Source organism: Peromyscus eremicus, chromosome 18, assembly GCF_949786415.1.
Source record: "Peromyscus eremicus chromosome 18, PerEre_H2_v1, whole genome shotgun sequence".
Lineage (NCBI taxonomy): Eukaryota > Metazoa > Chordata > Mammalia > Rodentia > Cricetidae > Peromyscus > Peromyscus eremicus.
The window spans coordinates 41,169,340-41,194,875 of NC_081434.1; the positions used below are offsets into that span (position 1 = coordinate 41,169,340).

The following is a 25,536-nucleotide window of genomic DNA, read 5'->3' on the forward strand; positions in this document are numbered from 1 at the left end:
GCCATGGTGCATGTCCACGGCTCAATGTCATGCCGCATGGGTGAAATGACTGGGCCCACCAGGAGTTGAGTATCAGGAAACTTCTCCGAGGTGAGAAGGGTAAGGGTATTAGGAAACATGGAAGATACATAAAGGCATCATTTTGTGGTAGGGAAGGAACTCTGGTGAACATGAAGGCTGTAGCCCACTCCAAGGATCAGGACCATAATGAAATCTAGAGTAAGGGCCCATAATTTTGGGGCCATGTGCACCTCTGTCCCTACATGTTGTAGAATGTGGGGACCCTGGCCTGATATGAGACCAGATGAGTGTTTCGAAGACTCACTTTCTTTGGTAGCCTTGTTCTGGTTTCTAACTGCCTGCAGGGTCAGTAATTCCTCTAGAGATAATCTCCACAGCAGGATTGATGCCCTTTCACCATCTCCATGTGCTCCATGGGTCACTCTGACCTGTGCTGGGATGTTACCCCACTTCTAAACTAAGGAGTGTTCTGGGGCTGCTGGGTGTCACTTGGGACAGTTTTTGGCAGGAGTGAAGCTTGTTGTGGCTGCCATTTGGATGAGACATGGGGACCTCTGGGGATGGATTAATTCTGTTTGCTTGCTCTTCCTGTTGAGACTTTAGGCACAAGTGAGATGTTGGTGTCAAAGGCTTTGTTCTTGTCTTTCATGCTTGGTAGCCTGACTAGGGGTAGCATAGACCAGGGAATGAGACCTGTTCAAAGACAGTGCAGGCATGTACAGTGGTAGCAGTTGCTCTTAGACTTTCATACGTATCAAACAGTTTCAGTGAGAGATAACTCTTTCCATCCTTTTCCTGATAGCTGGAAGCTCATTAAGTTGGGTCTAAGAGGGACCTCTCCAAATGAGTATGGTGCCTGGCTGGGTGCACGGGGATCCGGGATTCAGGGTTAGAGGCACCCCAGGGCAAATGACAGTGAGGTGGGGATGGATGGCAGCTGATGATGCTGTGTTTGTCTTCTCCCAACTCCCTTGTTCACTCAATGGCTGAGCAACAATACTATATGCTTTTACATTTAATTAATTTGATACTGATTAAGTGAAGTCAAAATGTTGCTATTAATGTACATTTAAAGTACCTGACTCTTTCAATTGTAAATTAGAATATTTACTTAATATTATGTGAAAATATGTACATTTAAGGGTTACTTCTTAAGCACAGGATATTCTGTGGAATGACAATTCTGGATGAAAACAATCTTGAAAAAATCATCTCAAGTCTAAGCAATTTTGGTGGGTTTTTTTCTACCTTAGGAAGACTTGTGCTGTGAAAGTTTGCACTAGGTAAGTGAATATGCTTTTCTTTTGGTAATCTCTGTTTTGTTGTGGAGTCCTTAAAAAGGAACCTAAGATGGGGAGAAACAAATGATAAGACTCTCCTTTTTTTAAAAAAAAGTACTCTCCTCTCAAAAACATCTTCTATTAGCCCCACCATAATCTGTTTTATTATGCCTTCTAAGGATATCTTGGAGGTTTGTTAATTTGAATGCAATAAGACCCAATAATCTCATAGGGATTGGCACTATTAGGGGGTGTGGCTTTGTTGGAGAGAGTGTGGCCTTATTGGAGGATTATGTTACAGTGGGGGAGGGTTGAGATCTCTTATGCTCATGCCATGCCTAGTGTCTCAGAGCACTTTTTGCTGTCTGTGGATCAAGATGTAGCTTCATCTCCACATTTTTCTCCTTCTCCAGCACCATGTCTGTCTGCATGCCTCCATGTCCTGCCATGATCATAATGAACTAAACCTCTCAAACCGTAAGCCACCTGATTAAATGTTTTCCTTTATAATTGTTGCTGTGGTCATTGTGTCCCTTCACAGCAATGAAACCCTAACTAAGACAGTAGGTATCCAACATAATCACAGAGAACAATGGACTCAAGAAAGAATTCTACTTCTGGACGACCCTTTGAGCATGGACTTTGGTATAAACCAGCTCTGATGCAAAATACCTTGTAAGGGGTTGTACATTTAGGTGTATTTGTTACAAATGCTTTTAGACCTGTATCATCTTTATAGACATCACTGTAGAGCAAGCCAAGGACAATCATTTCACCATGCTAAGTGGAAATCTGGAACAGCCATGTGTCATGCAGTGGGTAAGAGCTGATCTGTTGTTCTATACTGAGTAGCAGCATGCAGAGTCAGAAATACCTTTCTCTTGTGTTCTGCCTTTTTGCCTCCTATTACTTCAGCCATAACCTTTCACCCATTTAACTAGAACTTTCCCAACACATACAGTCAGCCCACCCAAGCCATCTCCTTCCCATGCTACTCACCCTAGTTACCTCCATGTCTAATGTTTCCTAAGTCTACAAAGAAACAAACTAGTCTATGAAGGAATTAACAACTCGACTTCTAGGCAACTAGAAGATGTTTTAGATAGAGACAGTAGTGGCCACTACCATCACGGAGAATGATACCTCATGACTTATATATATTGGAAGACTGCATTATTCAGGTGAGAAAAAATTAAAAAATAAGATTAATATTAAAGTATTGAAATGATATACAGTTATAGAAAAAAGTGTTGAAGGAAGTTTTGATATTCATTTCTAGATACTGAAAGCAAAGATTATTTCTCATGTTTCTGTTTTTGAAAGTTACATTTTACATATTTTCTAACAAGGCAAAAAAGTGTCTCTGTTGTGAATTAAAAAGTTATACCTTTTAAACAAACATAACAGGTACTCAGAGTTGAAGGTAGAAAAGAGCTAACACAGCAAGGTGGCCACTTGGAAAGTTCTGCTGCCTCTTTGGCGGGTGTCTGGGAGTTGGGATTTCAGTTTATCTTTATATTTATATACACATGTATATGCAGTTAGATATGGTTGTACATATTATGTATACTATATAGGTACTTATAAAAACATGCACATAACTATACCCATAGCTCTGCATACAACATGCATACCATACACATGCTTACCAATACCACAGAGGTTGTTTGTTTCTTTTTATATTTTGTTATGCCAAATTATTGTACATCTAATTAATTTAATGTATATTTCTATGTGTCTGCATGTGTGTGTGTGTGTGTGTGTGTGTGTGTGTTTGTGTGTGTGTGTGTGTGTGCATGCAAATGTGTAGACAAATACATGTTTCTAAATGTATGAATGTGGGCACATATATGTGAGTATAGTGTGTGAAAAGCATGTGTGTATTGTGGCACAACAATGATGGTGCCCTCATCCTTTATGATGGGCTAGTGGCACTATTACTTTTGGGTGGGGCATGCTTTATCATGCTGCATTTTGTGCATGGAATTTCCATGCCTCTAGAATACTGATGTTGTCTAAGATGTTGCTAACAATGTGTAGATGTTTCAGGATCTTTCTTAGATGGATATCTACAATCTATGTCACATATTAAGCCCTTCAGATAACATTTGACACCAAGCACATGTAAGTTTTCAGTTTCTCCTTCCTCTTCTACTGCACTTTCAGATTATAGTAAATCATCACCATCAAGTAAAACTAAAAACACTTACTGGCTATCCAGAACTTGGTGAAGACCATGAAATTGTGGGTTCCCAGGATACAATGATGTCCACTGGAAGACTTCCAGGTGGGGTGTTCCTACTGCAACTGTTACCACAGGCCTCCAGGCTGAGACAGCAAAGAGGCGTCTCTGCTGGGCAACTGTATAACTTCTCTTCTTCCGGATTCTGCTGCTGCAGACAGGAAAATCATTTCAAGTCTGTGATTAGATACCTGGTTTTATTGAGGCCACCCTCCCTAAACCCTGTTTGGCTTTGAGGATAGCACAATGCTTAAGTTGCATCTAGAGATAACAGGAAGAAATTCGCAAGAGTTTTTCTTTTATAACTGAGATGTTATTGGTTGAGGACCAGTAGAAAAACATGTTAATTCAGTTTGGTTTTCTTTCTTTTTGTATGCTACAATTCTTAAGTGTATATTTCCATCCTCATAAGATAGAGGAATGGAACACTGTGATACCTTGACTAACTCCTCAGATCTCTAAGATGCCTCCTTCCCACTATCCTTAAATGTCATATTAGGGCAAGAAAAAAGCATCCATGGTAAAATAAATAAATAAATAAATAAATAAAAAGGAAACCCAACACTAAGGAGTTTGAGCTAGAAGTATTGTAGGATATCTGAGACCAGCTGTGAGAGATAAAATTTCAGGGAAGGAGAGAGGCATGAAGGCAAAGGACAATGGGAGATTGGGAAGGGGTTTGCTCAAAGTGAGATATGTCTATTATTTTGTACTACTAATCTCCACTAGCATTTGTTAGAAAAGGTGACAACAGCTGAGGCAGAGTCAGCACCTGTCCCAGGACTCCACTTTCCAAAATGGGACAGGATGAACTACTGTTACACTGCTATCCAGTGAGTGACAGCCTCAGAAGTCATCAACTACCATGATGAGAGGAGGTAGGGAAAGCCTCATGGCTTTCTGCTTTCTGGTCAATCCCACCTCAAGTTGTGTTTAATATTGGTGAAGGGACAGGCTGGAGGGCAAATTTCAAACAGCTCTGTTCCCTAAGCCCCAGTTACTGCAGATGGCACAATACAAGCCTCATGATAAGAGAATCTTGATGATAAACTGAGTCTCAGAAATGATAGACCAGTATTTGAACTGTGAACATATGGCCTGAGTCTGCCCCATCCCCAATGACCTTCCTCTTCTCAGCAGTGAACTTCTGTAGTAGAAGACGATGATTGGATGGGAAGTTGTCCCCAAGCAATGATGATAACTGTGGCCTTCGGGCACCTTCCCTAATTACCAGTCCAAAACCATCTGAATAGTTTGACCACATTTGTGCTCCCCTGAGCACAGTGAGGCCTGGCTTCTGTGACTTTCCATAAGGAATCACTTTCATGGTTACATGTGTGCCTTTGACAGGTTGGCAGCTCACTCTATTAAAGTGGCCTGTGATTCACAACAGTAATAACGTGAGCAGGAATCAATTTCTGTTAAGTCAGTGCAGACATTCTTTGTGGGAAGACCTGATTGCATGTCAGTGAATGGACATGACAAGGAGCTTTCTTGAAAGAGATCACTAAGGCATGGTTCATTGCTCCAAGGGTTTTCAAGGCAGAAGTCAAATGACATATTGAGAAGTGTTTCCATAGCAAGGACCAAAGAAGCACCCTCATAGTGCATGCCATGAATGACATACAGGAGGGGACATCATGCCCACACTGCACAAAGGGCAACAAGAAGGTCTGCACAACCGTCATGTGCCTAACAAGGCAGCCTTAGATCAATGGAGGACCAGCCTCTGCTGTTATATTAACTGCCTGTGATATGCCTACATGGGAGCAGACCCCAGAAGGAAGGAAAGGTAGCAGAGACCTTGTCGGGACTCTATTTTGGTATCTTTACTGAGAAGCAATAATTTTTCACATGAGCCCATGGTGCCTCTTTACCATGGCCACAGTCTCCAATGCAACACCAAGGACTCTCCCAAGCACCACTGTCTCCTCCCTACTTCACCTTTCTGTTTGTGTAATATGAAGATCATTTCATCTGGAGTCTCTGCTGTGTGTGCTGGTGTCTGTGCCAACTTCATTTGGAAAGAGCCAATGTTCCTCAGAATATACTTGAGGTGTAAGAGAAGGGCTGTAAACACTGTCCTCTATCAATATCCACATGTTATTTTTTTCAGAAATGCTGAGCATAATCCAAGGCTAATTACAAATTACAAATAGATTCAGACAAACCTGGACTCAAATGTATCCACTGCTTCAATGCTAAAGAGAAACAGGTACCAGACAGTCCCAGAATATCAATGTAAGCAGGCTTAATTCTAACACAAAAACTGCCTGGATACCACCATACCCTGAAATTAGCCCAGGCCAACATGGTCCCTGAAAAAGCCCATGCTAAGTACCTAAAGTGAAAGTAGACCAGGATTAACCATCAAACCAAGATGTCAAGACAAAAGTATTCCAAGGCCTGAGGATGAACCTGATGAAGACCAGGAATAAAGCCTAACTTAGCAATGGCTTTCCCTCATCCAGAAAGGCCAGGGACCAACCCTAAGAATAAAATTGCCAAACCCTGACCTAAAAGAGGCCTGCACCAAAACCTGAAGCTGAATAAGCTCTGACCCAGAGGAAAAACAGAGGTATCCCTGGGCCAGTCCATTACATGGAAGAGCCAAGGCCAAAGGAGAAAGAAAAGTAACAAAATGAAATGCAACAAAAAGAAAAGAAAAGAATAGCCATACCTAACCTTGACCCTGAAGAAGGTTGGCCCCAACTGAAAGGGAAATTAGTACTACCCTATCCCTCAGAAGAAAAAGACCTGGCTCAAAGAAAGAAAAGGAGAATATCCATGCCTCAACTTTACCTGGACTGAAGCCAGTGCCCCCACCAAGATGAGAAGTTGGCCTTAGTATAACTCTGACCCTGAAGAAGACTGGGCCAAACTAAGAAGGACGTGGGCCCAGAACAATCACTCAAATGAGAGGCCGGGACAAAGCAGGAAAAGGAAACACAGGGGCCTAACACTTACCCTGACAAAAGCCTTAGACGAAACAAGGAGAGAAGAAGACCTGGGACATTCTCTTAAATGACAGAGGCCAAGAACAAAGCAAGAAAAAAACTGTCTGCCTATAATCCTTACCCTGATGAAGTATGGGCCTAAGGAGGAAGAGATGTGGGCCACATCATAACCTTAAGGCTGAAATATACCAGGCAAAAACCAAGAAAATTAGTGGGCCTGAGTCCAGTCCTCACTATGAATGTCTGGGTCCTAATAAAGAAGAGAAGTGGGACTGGGCCATCTCCTTAAAGAAGGAACACCTAGAGAAAACCAAGAAAACAGCCATGCCCAGCTCTAATCCTTATTCTGAAGACACCAAGGACCAAATGCAGAAGCAGGTCTGGGGCAAATATTGACTGGGAAGAATTCAGAGCTCATACAAAGCTCAAAGAATAAACCAGGCAAAATCAAAAGTGGAAATGTTACAGGCCAACCACAGACCTTGATGAAGAGAAACCACAAACCCAAAAATCAAGGGAGCTCCTGCCAACCCAATGAGAGATATGTGGTCAGACAATGTTGACCGTAAGAAGTCCAATTTGAAGAGACAATTTAAATGGACCATGTAAGAATCTGAGTTGTATAAAGTTGATGCAAATAAATCTGCATAAAATTTAAACATTATAAGGGCTTTCTTAACATTTCATTAGTTTTAGTCACTGAAAGTTACAGTGTGCCTAAATTCCATCACCATATTGTCATTCATCATGTATATTTAATTAAGAAGGATTACAAAAGCTTTGAAGTCCACCATAACAAAAGACAGAAATTTTGGCATGAATAATCTGTAAACTATAAACTATTATTTGGTCTGGCTGACTCAACACACAATGGACAAACTCCAGAGGTCTGGCAGCTTCTGACATAAGTTACTAAGAAAGGAGCTCTGAGTTTAGTATCCCATGGGCCTTCAGTGCATGAAAAACAGCTATTAATTTTCTTAAAAGATGTCTGAATAACAAGCTAGGTGAGGGGATACATAGAATAAAAACCCAAAAGCAGACACAGAAAGACATTTTGGACAGAACCCGTGAAGTTAAAACTATCAAGATAGAAGACTCAAATTAACCATGTAATTGCATTAAACATAAAGGTCTAGATGGGAGAAATTGCCAGACTAGATAAACAACCACAAAGGATTTCACTCTATGATGAATAGAAAACAAATGTATGGGCAGAGTGTCAGAGTAAGGAGGCAGGAAAAGGCAGGGTTCTTTAAAATGTCCTAGTACCTATGTTACTACTAAAGTAAACTGCTGAACAATAAGTTTTACTAGGAAAGTATCTATTATGAATAACACAAATATTATAATATACATGTGTGTGGTGAAAAGGGATCAATTTTCCAGGCAGACAGAACACTCTACTTAAAAAGTATTTATGAATCCTCCAACCTGGATGAGAAAGTGGATGGGAACTGAAAAATCTACACTTAAAGTTGGAGATGGGAGTCAACAGAACAAAAGGAGGGAAAGTCCAACAGCTTCACTTGCAAATGTTTGTTGTGTAATGAGATTTTGGTAAGGTTCAAGGTCCCTGGCTTCGGAACACCATCAACACTAGACCTGCATGATACACAGCAGCTCCCAATGCCACTAAGATGATGAAGAGATGATGGAGAGGTGGGAAAGATGGGGGTCGGGGGAGTGAAGTGCTTTACTTTTTTATTCTTTTTAATTATTGTTAATTTTGTCTCATTTATATTCTCCTTTTCTTTCCTTTGTGGGGGTACTCTAAAAGAGTGAGGGGCAGATATGGAGGGACTGGGAGATGGGTGGGATTGGGGTACATGGTATGAAATTACCAAAGAATCAATAAAAAAAGAAAAAATGCATAGGTTAAAAAAATCAAATTTCACTTTCTACCATTTGTTAACATGAACTAAACAATAAGAAGTCAAATGAATGAGGTTTTTGACTTTTAAAAAACATGAACATATGGAATAATTCAGTGCAATTTTGACATAGGAACAAAAGTTCCTATATAACAAGGGTTAAAGATGATGCATTTGGAACAGAAAATTCCATTTTACTCTTTTTTGTTGTTGTTTTTTGAGACAGGGTTTCTCTGTGTAGCTTTGTGCCTTTCCTGGAACTCACTTGGTAGCCCAGGCTGGCCTCGAACTCACAGAGATCCGCCTGGCTCTGCCTCCCGAGTGCTGGGATTAAAGGCGTGCACCACCACCGCCCGGCTCCATTTTTTACTCTTAATATATCCACAGGATAAGATTGGGTAATAAGAAAAAATTTAAATTGTAATTAAATTAAGTTCTTGTACTATAAAAAGAGAAAATAAGAAAGAAGCAGAGAAAGTCATTAAGGATAAGGAGAACATGAACACTGCTGTCAATCAATTTCACCTAAGAGACATTTACAGAACACCTCCTCAAATGACAGCTTAAGACAACATTCCCAGAACACGCAAGTCACTTTTCAACACACTCCATGTTACAAGATACTAAACAGGTTTAAATAAACATAAAAGACCCGATATAAAGTGATGTGTGCAATGTGACTACAGGGAAATTAAAATATAAGTCAATAGCAGAATAGTATCTTAATAATCCCCAATAAATGAAAATTAAACATTTCATTCTTAAAATAATAAACAGATAGCCGGGCGGTCGTGGCGCACGCCTTTAATCCCAGCACTCGGGAGGCAGAGCCAGGCGGATCTCTGTGAGTTCGAGGCCAGCCTGGTCTACCAAGTGAGTCCCAGGAAAGGCGCAAAGCTACACAGAGAAACCCTGTCTCGAAAAACCAAAAAAAAAAAAAAATAATAATAATAATAATAAACAGATTAAAAGAGAAAGTCATAGTGAGAGTAAAAGTATCGAAGTGGAAATAAAAGATAACAAAATTTATGGAATAAAGCTAAACCATAATTAGAAAAAAACTAAAACATTAAATGATTTTATATGAACGTGAATACATTTGGATTTTGTGTGTATGTTCTACAATAAGATCTCACTCTGTAGCATAGCCCAGTGTAGCCAGGGCTACGTGTGGAGCCCAGTCTGTTCTCAAACTCATGGAATCCTGTTTCCCAAGGGCTTGGATTATAGGTATGAAATACTTAACACCTGACTTAAGTAATTTGTAATATGTGACATAAATTTTATATAAATACTAAAAAAAAGTGACTAAGAAGCCTCTAATCAATTTTTAAAATTCAATAAATTGAAAATAAATATGAGAAGAAGTAAGAGAAAGATACATATCTATATAACACTGATAAATCTCTAGGCACACTAGCGAAGAAAAATGAAAGAATACTAAAGTTACTCACATAAGGAATGAGAAAAGGGATATTGCAGATCCCACAGGCACTAAGATGAAGTAAAGAAATACAGAAAACGTTAAGCCTATAACAATTTGGAGGAAAGCCTATAATCATTCTTTCAGAACTGCATCCTGCCATCCTGGATCTTCACAGCAGGCATCACAGCCTCATGAGAACTGGGCTGTGAGGAGTCTCCAGGCTCTGAGAAGACTGCCGTAGCCCTCACTAGACCTGGCCTAAGAGGAGGCTGCTGCCAAGAAGGCCTTTGCCTTCACCTCAGCCTCCCCAGAACCGGGGCTGTGAGGAAGTCCAGACTCTGAGGAGATGGTGGTCTCCCACCCATGTGGTCCACCCCTCAGAGACCCTGAGCCTGGCCACCCTGGCCTGGGGCGGCCTTCACCGGAATGAACTGCACAGACCTGCTCCACAACGGTTCAGCAGCTCCTCAACAGTTCCTTCATGTCCTCAAGTCTAAGCATGCTCAATGTACCAGGCTGGAAGAACATGGTGGAATGGGGGAGGTTTAGAGTCTCTGCCCGGATGCTCATTGGGCCAGAGTGCTTCAGGGGCGGGCTTAAGCCTCACATGCCATTTATGACTGGATGTGTTGCATGTGGCTCTATTTGGAGGCTGGCCTTTTCTGGTGGGATGTGGCTTTGGTGGGAATGGTCTGCAGTGTCTCAATGGGGACAAAGGTTGTGGAGCCTCTCAACACTGGGGGCTGCACATGGCAGGCTTCCCGCTCAGCACAGGACAAGTGGGTGCTCAGTTCTCCATGGTCTGCTCATGAGTTACAGAGGGAGGCCTTGTGGCCAGAGCTGCACACCTGCCATCCCATAGTTCTTTTCTGTCTCACCTTGCCTCATCCTATCTGACCTCGCCTCACATCCTCTTTCCTGGAGCAGAAAACCCATTTGGCCATCTGGGAGGCCACCAGATAGCGCTGCTTTATTGCAAAGAGGAGAAAATTAAAATGACAACCAGAGAGTCACTTTCTCAAAATCACACAGCTGCTTGCATGTGACAGGGACCCTAGTCAAGTCAATTCCACAGACAGCTAGATTAGAGTTGACTTCTATTCCGCAGAACTGGCTGTGTTTAGTCCAGTGAGGAAGTGGTATGTAATAATGTTGACATTGTGTCAGGTCACCAGCTTGGTGTTCCTGTGACTCAGCATGGATAGGGAGATTGCATCAGTCGGACTGCACTCTTATCATTCACCTCTCCAAGTGATTTGGTAAATATTCAGCATGTAAAATGACTTAGTGGCTCATGGCTGAGAAATGTCAAAAGCATAAGTTTGAGTGATTTCATGATCTTTAAGATAAGAGCTGTCCTGCAGAAGGGAAAGGAGGAAAACAGTTTGTGTCCAAGACCCCCGGCAGACCTTGCAATCTCCACACCCTGCCCCCACGCCCATCTGCCCAAGCCCCCAGCCACTTCCTGAGACTTAGAGGCCGGCCCCCAACTCCCATCTTGCCCGGACTTCCCTTCTGGAGGGGAGAGAGAGAGAGAGAGAGAGAGAGAGAGAGAGAGAGAGAGAGAGAGAGAGAGAGAAGAGCTCCCATCCTCCATCCTGCCCCAGACTTCCCTTCTGGACAAGAGCTCCCATCCTGCCCTGGACTTCCAATTTGGACAAGAGAGCTTCCATCTGGACAAGAGACAGAGACTTCCTGAATCTGTCAGCTCTGTCTGAACCAAGTGTGCGGATAAGGCCAAGAACGAACCACAAGGAGATGGGCAGACGTCAAGGCAGAAACACATACAACAAAATGAATAGCAATACAGCATCACCAGGCCCTAGCCCTCCTCCAACACCTAGAACTGAACATCAGAAATTGGAAGAAGCAGAAGAAAACAGCCTCATGAATGACATCATGAAGAAGGTAGTGGCTTCTGTAGAGGAAAAGACAAAAAAATGGGAAGAATGCTGTAAACAACTAGAGGAAAGGGCAAACAAATTAGAAGAAATCAATAAAGTCCTGGAAGAAAACAATGAAGTACTGAAAGAAAATAAGAAAAAGCAATGAAACAAATAAAGGAAACAGTCCAAGACCTGAAAAGGGAAAAAGAAAAAATGAAGAAGACACAATCAGAGGGAATGCTGGAAATAGAAAATCTGAGTAAACGTTTGGGAACTTCAGATGCATGTATAATCAACATTATGCAAGAGATGGAAGAGAGGATCTCTGGCATTGAAGATACAGTAGAACAAATAGATTCATCAGTCAAAGAAAACACTAAAGCCAACAAAGTCATGAACCAAAATGTCCAAGAAATTTGGGACACCATGAAAAGACCAAACCTACAAATAATAGGGGTAGAAGAAGGAGAAGAATACCAACTCAAAGGCACAGAAAATATATTCAACAAGATCATAGAAGAAAACTTTCCCAACTTAAAATAGGAAATGCCTATGAAGATACAAGAAGCCTATAGAACACCAAACAGACTGTACCCCCAAAAAAAGTCCCCTTGCCACATAATAATTAAACAACTAAACGTACAGAATAAAGAAAGAATATTAAGAGCAGAGAAGAAAAAAGACCAATTGATGTATAAAGGCAAACCCATCAGAATAACACCCGATTTCTGAATGGAGACTTTGAAAGCAAGAAGGATCTGGACAGTTGTAGCGCAGACACTAAGAGACCATAGATGCCAGCCTAGACTAATATACCCAGCAAAACTTTCAATCATCATAGATGGAGTGAACAAGACATTCCATGACAAAGCCAGATTTAAACAATACTTATCCACAAACCCAGCCCTACAGAAAGCACTAGAAGGAAAATTCCAACCTAAGGAAGTTAGATACACCCTCAAAAACACAGGCAATAGATAAAACCACAGTACTAAACCCCAACAAAGAGAAGTACACACACATCACCACCAAACAATAACAGGAATGAACAATCACTGGTCATTAATATCCCTCAATATCAATGGACTTAACTCACCTATAAAAAGACATCGGCTTATAGAATGGATACAAAAGCAGGACCCATCTTTCTGCTGCATACAAAAAACACATCTCAAATTCAAAGTTAGACACTACCTAAAAATAAAAGGCTGGGAAAAGACTTTCCAATGAAACGGTCTTAAGAAACAAGCGGGCGTAGCCATCCTGATATCAAGCAAAATAGACTACAAACTAAAATCAATCCAAAGAGATCAAGAGGGGCATTACATAATCATCACAGGAAAGATCCACCAAGATGAAGTCTCAATTCTGAACATTTATGCCCCAAACATAAGGGCACCCATATATGTAAAAGAAACATTATTAAAGCTTAAATCACATATAAAACCCCACACATTAATAGTGGGAGACCTCAACACCCCACTTTCACCACTGGACAGATCTCCCAAATCGAAACTTAACAGAGAAATAAAGGACTTAACTGATGTCATGACTCAAATGGACTTAATCGATATCTACAGAACAATCCATCCTAACAAAAAAGAATATACCTTCTTCTCAGCACCCCATGGAACCTTCTCTAAAATTGACCACATACTTGGCCACAAAACAAATCTCAACAGATACAAAACAATTGGAATAACCTCCTCTGTTCTATCAGACCACCATGGTCTCAAGTTGGATTTCAACAACAACAAAAACTACAGAAAACCTACAATCTCATGTAAACTGAATAATACTCAACTGAATCACCAATGGGTTAAGGAAGAAATAAAGAAAGAAATTACAGACTTCCTAGAGATCAATGAAAATGAAGACACCACATATCCAAACCTATGGGACACTATGAAAGCAGTACTAAGACGGAAAATCTTTGCACTAAATGTCCACATAAATAAGTTGGAGAAATCTCACACTAGTGACTTAATAGCACACCTGAAATCTCTAGAGCAAGAAGAAGCTCCCAGGAAAAATAGATGCCAGGAAATTATCAAAGTGAAAGCTGAAATCAATAAAATAGAAACAAAGAGAACAATACAAAAAATTAATGAAACAAAGAGTTGGTTCTTTGAGAAAATCAACAAGATAGACAAGCCCTTATCCAAACTAACCAAAAGACAGAGAGAGAGCAACCAAATCAACAAAATCAGAAATGAAAAGGGGGACATAACAACAGACATTGAGGAAATCCAGAGAATCATCAGGTCATACTTCAAAAACCTCTACTCCACAAAACTGGAAAACCTAAAAGAAATGGATAACTTTCTGGATAGGTACCACATACCTAAGTTAAATCAAGACCAGATAAACTATTTAAATAGTCCAATAACCCCTAATGAAATAGATACAGTCATTAAAAGTCTCCCAACCAAAAAAAGCCCAAGACCAGATGGTTTCAGGGCAGAATTCTACCAGATCTTCAAAGAAGAGTTAATACGAATACTCTCTAAATTGTTCCACACAATAGAAACAAAAGGAATATTACCAAACTCCTTCTATGAGGATACAATTACCCTGATTCCTAAACCAAACAAGGATACAACAAAGAAAGAGAACTACAGACCGATCTCCCTCATGAACATTGAACTCTGGTGATAGGATGGTCAGACACCCTAATTGTCGTGCTAGAAACCTCATCCAATGACTGAGGAAATCGGATGCAGAGATCCATGTCCAGGCCCCAGGTGGAGCTCCAGGAGTCCTATTGGCGAGATAGAGGAGGGTTTGTATGAGCAAGAATTGTTGAGGCCAAGATTGGAAAAAGCACAGGGACAAATAGCCAAACGAATGGAAACACATAGACTGGGAAGCAATGGCTGAGAAGCCCCCAACTGGATCAAGCCCTCTGGAGAAGTGAGACAGTTGATTAGCTTGATCTGTTTGGGAGGTATCCAGGCAATGGGACCTGGACCTGTCCTCAGTGCATGTACTGGCTGTTTGGAACCTGGGGCTTATACAGGGACACTTGGCTCAGCCTGGGAGGAGGGGACTGGACCTGCCTGGACTGAATCTAACAAGTTGAACACAATCCTCAGAGGAGTCTTTGCCATGGAGGAGATGGGAATGGGGGTAGGCTGGGGCAAAGGCTGGGCGGCGGGAAAGAGGAGAACAAGGGAAGCGGTGGCTGATATGTAAAATTAAATTAAATTATAAAATAAAATTAAAAATAGATATGCATATTGTATACAAAAAATAAATAAAGGCAATATACTGCAAGCCTACAGCCAACATTAAACTAAATGAAGAGAAACTCAAAGGGATTCTACTAAAATCAGGAATAACACAAGGCTTCTCACTCTCTCCAAATCTATCAACATTTTACTTGAAGTTCTAGCTAGAGCAATAAGATAACAAAAGGAGATCAAGGTGGTAGAAATTGGAAAGGAATAAGTCAAACATTCACTATTTTCAGATGATATGATAGTATACATAAGTGACCCCAAAAATTCTACCTGGGAGCTCATTCAGCTGATAAACACCTTCAGTAACGTGGCAGGATACAAGATAAACAAACTAAAAAAAATCAGTAGACCTAAAATATACAAATGATGCATGGGCTGAGAATGAAATCAGAGAAACATCCACTTTTAAAATAGCAACAAACAACATAAAATACATTGGGGCAACCTGTGTGATAAGAACTTTAAGTTTTTAAAAAAGAAATTGAAGAAGGTATCAGAAAATGGAAAGCTCTCATATGGTCTTGGATAGGTAGAATCAACATAGTAAAAATGGAGATCTTACCAAAGGCAATCTTCAGATTCAATTTAATCCCCATCAAAACCCAACAAAAGTCTTCACAGACCTAAAAAGAACAATTTTCAACTTCATATAAAAACCAAAACCCAGGATAGCCAAAACAATCCTGTACAATGAAGGCATGCCTGGCATCATCATCCCTGACCTCATGGTCTACTATAGAGCTATATTATAAAAATAACTTGGTATTGGCATAAAAATGGACACATAGATCAATGGAATTGAATCAAAGACCCTGACATTAATGCAAAGACATACGAATACCTGATTTTTTTTTTGTTTTGTTTTTTTGAGACAGGGATTCTCTGTGTAGCTTTGCGCCTTTCCTGGAACTCACTTGGTAGGCCAAGCTGGCCTCGAACTCACAGAGATCCACCTGGCTCTGCTTCCCAAGTGCTGGGATTAAAGGTGTGCGCCACCACTGCCCGGCTGAATACCTGATTTTTGACAAAGAAGCTAAAATTATACAATAAAAAAAAAAGAAAGCGTCTTCCACAAATGGTGCTGGCATACTCGCATAACTGTATGTTGACACATGCAAGAATGCAAATTGATCCATTATCTATGACCATGCACAAAACTCAAGTCCAAATGGATCAAAGACCTCAACATAAATCCAGTTACACTGAACCTGATAGAAAAGTAGCAGCACAGACACTGAGAGCAACACCTAATAAACGGGACCTCCTGCAACTGAGAAGCTCCTGTAAGGCAAAGGAAAGGGTCAACAAGACAAAATCACACCCTACAGAATAGGAAAAGATCTTCACCAAACCCACATCTGACAGAGGGCTGATCTCCAAAATATATAAAGAATTCAAGAAACTAGACATCAAAAAAACCAAAGAATCCAACTTAAAAAAAATGGGGTACATTTCTAAACAGAGAATTCACAACAGAAGAATATTAAATGGCCAAAAGACATTTAAGGAATTGCTCAAAATCCTTAGCCATCAGGAAAATGCAAATCAAATGACACTAAGATACCATCCCACTAACAAACTCACAGCTTGAGTGAGCTCTACTGACACTGGGGGAATCTTCATAACCATGTGACTTTTTTTGAGCCCACCAATCTCTAAAATTCTGAGGATCTTCCCTGGGTGAATGTTCACTTCAGAGGTCTCATCCCTACTACTCCCCATTATCCCGATCTCATGTCTAAGCATCCTTTCTTTCTCAAATTTTTGATTATTAATCTTGAGGAGGAGAAAATCCAACCCTAGACAGCGCATGCAAAATGAGCTTTCAATTTCACTTAGATGAAGTTTCTAATGAAGCAAAGGCCTAGATTTCTGGCTTTGAAAGGAGGATCTACCTAAAGGCTTCCATTGTGAACCCAGAGGCTCCTGCAAATGGCACCTTGGTTTCAAGTCACTTTTGGGTGAGGTATGAGACAGGGATGTAACAGCTATACCATGTGACATCAGCACATGAACATTCTACTGTATCCTGGAGAGCCCTGGCATTCCATGTGATGTCACCAGTGTTGTGGCAACGCCAACTGTCATTGGGGCATTTGTGCAGTGTCTCGTGTTTCACCTACAGACATGCTGACTAGACTGAACAGGATTCTTGGGAGACAGGATGGAGAGCACATGGAGACCAAAGGGAGGCAGAAGGAAGATGGCCTTCAGTCTCCATGCCACACATCAAGAAATAAATGGTTCTGGGGAAAGCACAGTGAGTCCTGGGAAAGGGATGGGGAGCTTCCTGAAAGAGGAAGGCTTCAGCTGATCCTTTTAGGAGTGGGGCTAAGGGGGTGAGAGTTTCTGAGAAGCCGTGGGCCTATCCTAGTCCTCTGAGTTCTTCAAGAGCAGAACAAAGTTGAAGATTTTTCAAGGTTAGTTTGGCAGAGAGCCAGGGATGGTCAAGGCTGCAGCTGTTCTGTTGAGGGCCCTCTGCTTTCCCTCTGAGTGGGAAGGAAGCACAGAGGGACTAAAGAGGTTTCAGTACCAGCCCTGTACTTCACCCACACTGGATGTCTTTTGGTGTGTATCACTAATAACAAGGAGAGTAAAGTCCTCTGGCCAGAGCTAGAGGTTCTCACAGTTTAAATAACAACCCACTAGCAGGGCAGGAGCCACCAAGTATTGCTGCATGTCAGTGACCCCTAAGGTTTCTGAGTTTCTTTCCTCTCACTCTCCAGTCCTCTTCCCTCTACCTTGAGTGCAAACTGGGACATCACTCTTCCTGTAAGTATTTGTTCTTGGTGTCAGAGGGCTCACCTGTGGATGCCCAGTTCATAGGTATTTTCAGTCATACCTTTCAATAATTGATAACTCCTTTGCTAACATCATGATGGTTAGAATGTATTCTGCTGAAGCTTTTGGCAAAAGTTTCATCATTACCTATATGATTATCATTGTCTGACAGGACCCACATAATCCTTCACCACCCCCATACATTGTAACAGCCCTGTGGATCTTCTCTAATGTGCTTGTTCACCTTGTGGAACTGATCTTCCTTCCTCATTATCCTGAGCTAATTTCTTAGTATCCTCTATTTCTCATCTTATTACTTAGCATTCTTCAGGATGAGAAGAGCCATTCCTGGGCAGTGTTTGGAAATTGAGTCTTGCCCTCCATACCTGATGAACTATTGAATTAGAATGAACTAGATTCTAATGAATCATTGAGATCTCTGGATTGAAATGACGAGGTGCTGAAGGCCCTGCTCTGTCTCAGGGAAGGCTGCTGGAAAGAGGAGCTTGGCTTTTGGTGAATTGGGGAAGAGTTTGTTATCAGATAGGTGATGACATTAGCAGTGACCCTAACAGTCCCTTCTCTGGAAATTCTATTGTATCCTGGAGAGTCATTGGCATCTTTTGTGAAATCACCAGTGTTGTGGCAATGCCAACTGCCCTTGAGGCATTTATTAAGAGCTCACAGGGTTCACCAATTGACATGTTGGCAAAACTGAGCACACTGATTCACATAGAAAGCACTGGTTTTCTAAGAAGGAGTTGATGCCACAATTGGTACTTGTCTTAATGGGGTGCAGTAGCTGTGAACATTTGAAGCAATGGCCCTATGCAGCTTACCTGGGTTGCTAAAGAGCAGATCCAAAGTGGAGGATTTCTGAGGGCAGAGGGCCAGGAAATGTCAGGGATGCAGCTGCTATGCTGGGACCTTTTCCAGTTCATTATGATTGGCAAATAATGCTAAAGGAGGCCCAGAACCACTAATGAGGTATCAGGGTAGCATGTTGCTACACTTTATTCTCAGTGGATTTCTGTAGATTTCATGGATATCTGATATAAATACCAGGAAGGGAAACTTTCCATCCATGTACCCAGGTCTGAGACATTCAGTTGCTTTTAGTCCTGCACACAGATTATCAGGGCTGAGAGATGAGAAGCACCAGGCAGTCCAGAACTTTCTCGCATCACATTAGGTATCTGGTGAGAATTCCAAACCAACATGGCTGGTCTTGCTTATGCCTTTCAGGGACAGTGGGGCTGAAGTAGGGCCTGAGGCATAGATCTATCCCTAGAGATTAGAGATAGACACATGGCTTATGGTCCCCAGTTTAAGAATATCTGCTCGGATTTTTGAGGGCTTCACTGGGTGCCATGCATTTCCTCTTCCTCAGGACTCCTCTTGGGACTCCACATGATCTCTCTTGGCCCTATGCCATTCATCTGGACTAATTCACTTTTGTTTATGTACCTACAGGGACTACTAGGAAGGCATCATCCACACCCTTCTTCCTCACTGAGCAGGAGCAACAGCTGAACCAGGTGGATAAACTGACCCTTCAGCTACAGATGATGACCAATGAGAGGAATGAACTGCTGGAACTCCTGGCCCTTTATAACAACAATGAGTTGAACAACAGGTACTCAACATGCCCTTTTCTCTGGTGACTGTCTTGAATCTACTGTGTCCTGAGTGCATCTGAGAGGCAGAACTGAAGCCTGTATGATTGAGATAGGACATAGTCTGTTCTGAATCCTCCCAATGAAAACCAGAGCTTGTGGCCTGAATCACAATCTACAGAGAGGGGCAGTAGGGTGTAAGATCACAACATGCATTTCAAGAGGCCCTGACAGGCATTGGCTTTTAGGAGATGCTCAGTGCTCTGAATTGATATTTATTTTTGCTTTTTGCTATGGCAGCAGCTTGAATGGCCTGGTGGGCCTACTCAGTCCATCTGTGTGTCTCCAGAAGGCCTGGAATTCATCTCCTCTCCTCTCAGCTTGTTCCTTATACTATGAGACAATGCCACTTACCTGCGTTTCTCTGACATCCTAACTGTGTGTTTGTTTATGTGTGTGAACTTCTCTCTAAGGGGCCCAAACATGGCAGTGGCAGGTATTTCCCTTTTCACTTCCCTCTCCCTTGATAAACCATTAGATTACATTCCTAAATTTAGTCCCCAAAGTCCATTCCCTTTAGTGGACACTGACTCATTCTTGAAACTAAACACCAAAATCTCATAATCAAAATTCATTACTTGGCTATACTGGCTAACTGATCCAATCAGATCTCAACAACTCACTCTAGCACAGATTAACCTTTTCTTCTTAAAAACCCACTGCTGAAAAAAAGCCTGCTGCTTGCTGTCTGCCTTTGCCTGATCAAGAGACATGCTCCCAATGCCATGCTTGTCCTGTGGGGTAATAAATCTCTTTGTGCTGAGGATTGTGTGTCTGAGTGTGTTCGGTACTGTCTTTGAGAGGCTTACTTACAGTGTGTGTGTGTGTGTGTGTATGTGTGTGTGTGTGTGTGTGTGTGTGTGTGTGTGTGTGTCCTTCCAGATCCTGTGAGTCAGAGCTTGATAGTAGGCCTGAAAATTCACATGTCTCAAAGATTTCTGGTGATGTACGTGCTGAGGCCAGGGAGCCCCACATTGAGCATCACTGCTCTCAGCTTTGTGCTCACCCTGGTACCTCATTGGAATCCCCTTGGGAGTTTATAAAGCCATCCTCATGTAGTGCCTCCTTCATGGCACTATTGATTTTGAGTTCTGGATATCCTTGTAAGGAGAAAGAATCTCTGTTCTCAAGACAGTGGAAATGTCATTGCAGATTTCAGATAGACCCCGATCTGTGGCACAGACTCCTCAGACCCTCTTAGCTGGCTAGTCTACCCCTCCAGGCCTACTGAGGGAGCTCATGTAGTCCTGTCTCCTTTCCTATTGACAGCCAGCCTTTCCTGGCCATGGGACAGTGAGGCAAGTCTAATGCTCATCAGGAGGTCCAGTACATAGAATTCAGGGTGTGAAATCCAGTGGGCTAGGGTAGTATAAAACAGAAACTTAATTCATGTGGTCCCTGACACCCGTGTTCATGGGGTTCTTTGCTCCTGGGGCCATGCCCTACCACAGGCTGATATCTGAGCTTGAGATGCTGAAAACACAACATGAGAAGGAGATGTCAGATGTGAAGAAATTCCCCAAGGAGATCTGTGAGGCCTCGTACAAGTACAAGGAGCTGAGTGAGCAGACCAACTCCTACCGGTGAGTGTCTAACTTAGATGGGACTCCAAAAATTGTAGGGACTGCTTCTGTTAGTCTAAAGTTTCTCCAGTCCTGCCTGACCCAGCTGTCAGGAGAAATCTGTCCTACTCACCTCTGAAGTCATATAGTCCCAAATAAACACACAGAGGTTTATATTACTTACAAACTGTATGGCCAATGGCTTAAGTTTCTTGCTAGTTAGCTCTATCATCTTAAATTAACCCATTTCTGTTAATCTATGTTTGCCACATGGCTGCTGCATGGCCAGGCTGCTGGCATGTTGCTCCTTGGGTGGCAGCTGGTATCTCCTCCACCTCTGACTTCCTTCTCTATCTCTTCTGGATTTTTCTGCCTGGTTCCATCCTGCCTTGCCATAGGCCAAAGCAGCTTATTTATTAACCAATGCGAGAAACAAATATTCACAGCATACAGAAGACATCCCACAGCAGCTTCTCCCCTTCTACACCTTTGAACAAAGGTGGGCTGTGGTTCTAGTCTGACCTCTTAGCAAGCAGCCTGCCTCATAGCTCATGGACTTGTGCCTCCTAAACTGAGTTCTCCTAAGAGTGAAGAATCTTAGAGCCCCCCCCCAACATTTTCCTGTCAAAGTCTGGAGCTTCTAGAGAGAAAACATGGTTTTCACCGTGAATGTTTTCTGTGGCTCTGGCAGGAGCTTACAGAGTTGGTTTCTATGGGAAGCGCGGATGGAATGTATTCCCATTGGGTCCTCTGTCTGCCTTAGAGCATGGTTTGACTCTACCTGCTCATGTTTCCCCAATACTGTGAACAGTTAAACACCAGAGTGTGTGTGTGGGGGAGGTGGAGGATCCAGTTTTCATAGGTACATGGATCCCTTTTGCTGTCAGGGTATTCAGAAGCAGTTTGAATCTATCTGGAATTTGGCTATTCTCTGGCTTTGGCCTGCACCTGAGTGATGCTGGCATGACTAATGTGGGTTCCTGCCCAGGGTCATGGGGATGGGGATGTGGGGGCTTGCAGGAATAATGGTATTAGAATCAGGAGTGCAGAAGCAGGTGGAACTCATCATCTTTGGTGATATTTCAGCACCCTCTACAGTCAGCTCCTGAGGCAATGGACTCAGCTAAAGGAAAAAGTGAGCATGTTGAAAAAGAACAACAGAAAGCTGCAGAGGGAGCATATTTTACTACAAGAATCCTGTGACGAGGCGAGGATGCTCAATGTGGAGGCCTATGGGAAGACCTATGACCTCTGGACAAAGCAGAAGCAGGTAGGTTGAAGCAGGAGGGCCAAGTTGCCCACCTGTCTAACCATACACATACATATACACACACCCATGTAACCATCTACTCACTTATCCACCTGACCCATCCCATCCAACAGTTCATTTCTGTGATCATTCACAAGTCTTTCTGGGGAGTTAGCCTCTTGGAAGGCATTGCATGACTGCCAAGGAAACCCTACTGCTCTGCTAGAAGCTGCAGTCCATCGAGGGAGACGGGTAAATCACATTTCACTCACTGATATGCTAGTATGGAAAGAGCAGTGCTATGATGGGAGCCACATAGGGAGTAGCACAGAGATCTGAGTGAGTGAGGTCAAGGGTCTGGGTCTCACTTGCTTTGCATAGGTCATATGAGATCAGAGGCAAAAACATTATGGAAGGAGGAACGTCCCCTACAAAAGCCAAACAATGGATCTATTTTAAAATTAATAAGTAGACTTCTCTTCTTTTTTGGCGTAGAAGTAACTTCCCAGGAAATGTCTGATTTGTCTTACTAGCTTCACACATGGAACCTGACGTTTTCATGCTCACTCTAACATGTATATGGCTGTGTTCTTAGGAAAGATTCCTTCTCATAGTTTTATAGAGTGCTGTAGTTCAGGAAAGTGATGTGGGTGACATAGGTAGCCTCCTACTGTCTGACCTGGGCTGTTTTAATATAACATGCACTATAATCTGGTCAAAAGTTGTTGGGTAATGACAATGGGTGACTTCCATTCTCTGGTCTATCACTGCCTTCTGTGGAGGAGTCTGGGTAGGTTTTGGGAGGAGTCTATGATGGGTCAACTTGGATCTATCGGGAGGCTTCCTGTCCAGCCATCTTCCATGGGCACTTGGTCTTGTGTGGTCAAACTCAGTTGTGCAGAGGTTGTTATTTATTTGTACAATCAGTGAGTCTGGCGATAAAAACTTCCCTAGGAGGGGAAACAAGCTCAGGCCAGGGCAGAAAAGCCTGGCTGAGTCTAAGAGGCTTGTAGACAACAGGGAGGACACACTCCCTCTCCCTGTAGTACAAAAGGTGTTGCAAGATTCCAGTATTCTCCCTTGCCCTTCTGGGTTCAAGAAAGGGGTGTGTGTGTGTGTGTGTGTGTGTGTGTGTGTGTGTGTGTGTGTTTGTGTGCCTATGTGTTGTCTTATGTGTTTCTATGGGGTATGGGAATATGTGTTTGAGCCTCTATGTGTATGTTCACTCACTCATGGAACAATGGAACATCTTTAACAATGATGGAGAGAGACTTAATGAGAAAGTACTGTGCCTAACCTGGTTAGTACCGCTTTTCATCAGTCAAAGAACAGATGGAGCTGCCCATCATTCTGCATGTCCACACAGTTAACAACAACAAATGACAGAAAATTGATGCAAGCTAACAATTTTTTCAGGTCTTTGTAGAGGCAGAATTATTTATCTGCAAAGAAATCCTCTGGAGAAAACAAAGTAATAGGGTACATGAAGGTGAGAAAGAGGTTACTGAGAGGCAGGAAAGGTGCCTGAGGGTTTGTGTCCTTCTCTGCTCTGGGTGAATGGTGGCTGACCACTGATGACTTCCCTGCATCCTGTTTTGTTCTTCTCCTCATCACCTGCCGCCATTTTCCTTTCACCATTGCCTAACCTTGGTTCAGCTAATCTTGACCATGGAGCTTGGCCTGGACTTTATTCCCTGAGAAATTCTGCACCGCAGAGGTGCTTGTGGCTGCATCTCAGCCCAGCAGATGTCCCACAGCTATGCTGAGGTGTGAGGAGAGGCTGTCTCAGTGCACCCCTTAGGCTCCTCATACTCTAAAGCACCCACTCCATGTTGTGTCTGCAGCACTCAGAACCTGCTTTTATTCCAAACTTCTTCATACTGAGTTAAAATCGGCCTGATGGAAGGTTGAGAGAAATGAGAACTCTCAGACATTGCTAGTAGTGTAAGATGGTGCAGCCCTGTGTGAAGCTATATATAATTATTCAGAATGTTGAATGCAGACTCCAGTGGTCCATTGATTCCAGAATGGAAAGTAGGTGTCCTCAGAGAATAGGGTCAACAGGGTTACAGCAGGACTCATCAGAACACCTCCAGCTAGAAACTATTCAGATGCCCATCCTTCATTAGGAAAAACATACAATGTGGTCCATGGAATATTGCGAAGCATGGAATAATACATGCAATCCTTTGGATGTGAGTTAATCAACCTTCTGTTACTCAAAGAAATTCCTGACATAATCATATTGCTTGGAGAAAAGGTTAATATAGACTTCTGACTTTAGACATTTTTGTTTTGTTTTGTTTTCTGAGCTCATTCCTTTGGGCCTAAATTGAGGCAACCTGTGGTTTAGAGAGCTTTTTTAGGAGGAAGCTGCCGCCCTTGGAGACACTGAGAAGCATTGAGTGAGAGCAAGGGGCTGGTCCACTGCCATCCAGTGGTCCTTTGCTGGGGAACTAAGCCTTCAATGTACAGACTTGGGAACTTGCTAGGAGAGCTTAGATTACTGGTCAAGGAACCCTGGGGTTCACCTGTCGGTGTACAGGTTTATAAGGCAAGCACTACATTGACTTATCGGTCCACTGAGTTTTTCTCCCATGTGCTAGTCTGACACACAGGCAGGCAAAACACCTGCACATATAAATTAAAAATAAAATGAAAATTATCAAAACAGAGTAAAAGAACACCATCTTCTCCACATCCCTGTGCTCAGAGTTTCCTGTGTTTTCCTGCCTATGGGCTGGAATATGAGTAGAGAGTCTGTGGGTCAATGAAAGGTCACTTTCTTCTCCATAGTATCCCAGGTGATGTCCTATTACATCAGTGTTATCTAGGAAACTAAAAAAAGATGCAATGTAGTGTGCTTGTATGTATGCATCCATGTACATATATGTGTTCTCGTGTGTGTGTGTGTGTGTGTGTGTGTGTGTGTGTGTGTGTGTGTGTGTGTCTTCATGCTTCTGTATGTTCATGGGTGCAGGAAACCCTCTCCTAAAAACACAATCTTCTAATGAGCAGGAACATCAAAGACTTGAGGAAAATCTTCAGTCCCTGCTGAAGCAGAAGGAGCTGCTCACCTGGCAAAGGGACTTGGCAGTAAAGCTGCAGCATCACTTCACTGTGTACCAGATGAGGTAGGAGCCTAGGCTTCCAGAAGCAGGTGGATCCAAGTGGGTTCACTGTACCTGGATCTCTGTCCTCTTTGAGTTTCTGTTCCATTGGCAAAGCTTCCAGCCACCGCCAGGGAAAGAACACCTCAGAGTGTCGTTACTGGCTCAGTCAACAGGAACTTATGTCCTGGAAACAATATGCTTTCTCCTTTGTCTTATGTGGATTGTGT

General features: G+C 42.4%; 1 protein-coding gene and 1 long non-coding RNA gene across 5 annotated transcripts in view; one reads left to right on the forward strand and one right to left on the reverse strand.

The window, feature by feature from the left end:
• The window catches only part of LOC131894861 (uncharacterized), a 34,661-nt gene extending 30,950 nt beyond the window's left edge, over positions 1 to 3,711 (reverse strand). Inside the window, exon 1 of the long non-coding RNA XR_009375044.1 lies at positions 3,512 to 3,711. This is a non-coding gene — a long non-coding RNA (uncharacterized LOC131894861). The remainder of the gene's footprint in view (positions 1 to 3,511) is intronic.
• Positions 1 to 25,536, forward strand: part of LOC131894860 (girdin-like) — a 57,500-nt gene that overhangs the window by 30,065 nt on the left and 1,899 nt on the right. The window contains exons 1-5 of one of the 4 annotated variants that reach the window (XM_059245183.1): positions 17,003 to 17,188; positions 19,183 to 19,345; positions 20,837 to 20,968; positions 22,034 to 22,217; positions 25,215 to 25,330. In XM_059245183.1, the coding sequence (XP_059101166.1) occupies positions 17,056 to 17,188; positions 19,183 to 19,345; positions 20,837 to 20,968; positions 22,034 to 22,217; positions 25,215 to 25,330 (728 nt within the window). In that variant the 5' untranslated portion in view covers positions 17,003 to 17,055. Of the gene's footprint in view, positions 1 to 16,984; positions 17,189 to 18,507; positions 18,697 to 19,182; positions 19,346 to 20,836; positions 20,969 to 22,033; positions 22,218 to 25,214; positions 25,331 to 25,536 lie in introns of those variants that run through there. The other 3 variants (XM_059245185.1, XM_059245184.1, XR_009375043.1) reach the window with 3 other exon arrangements.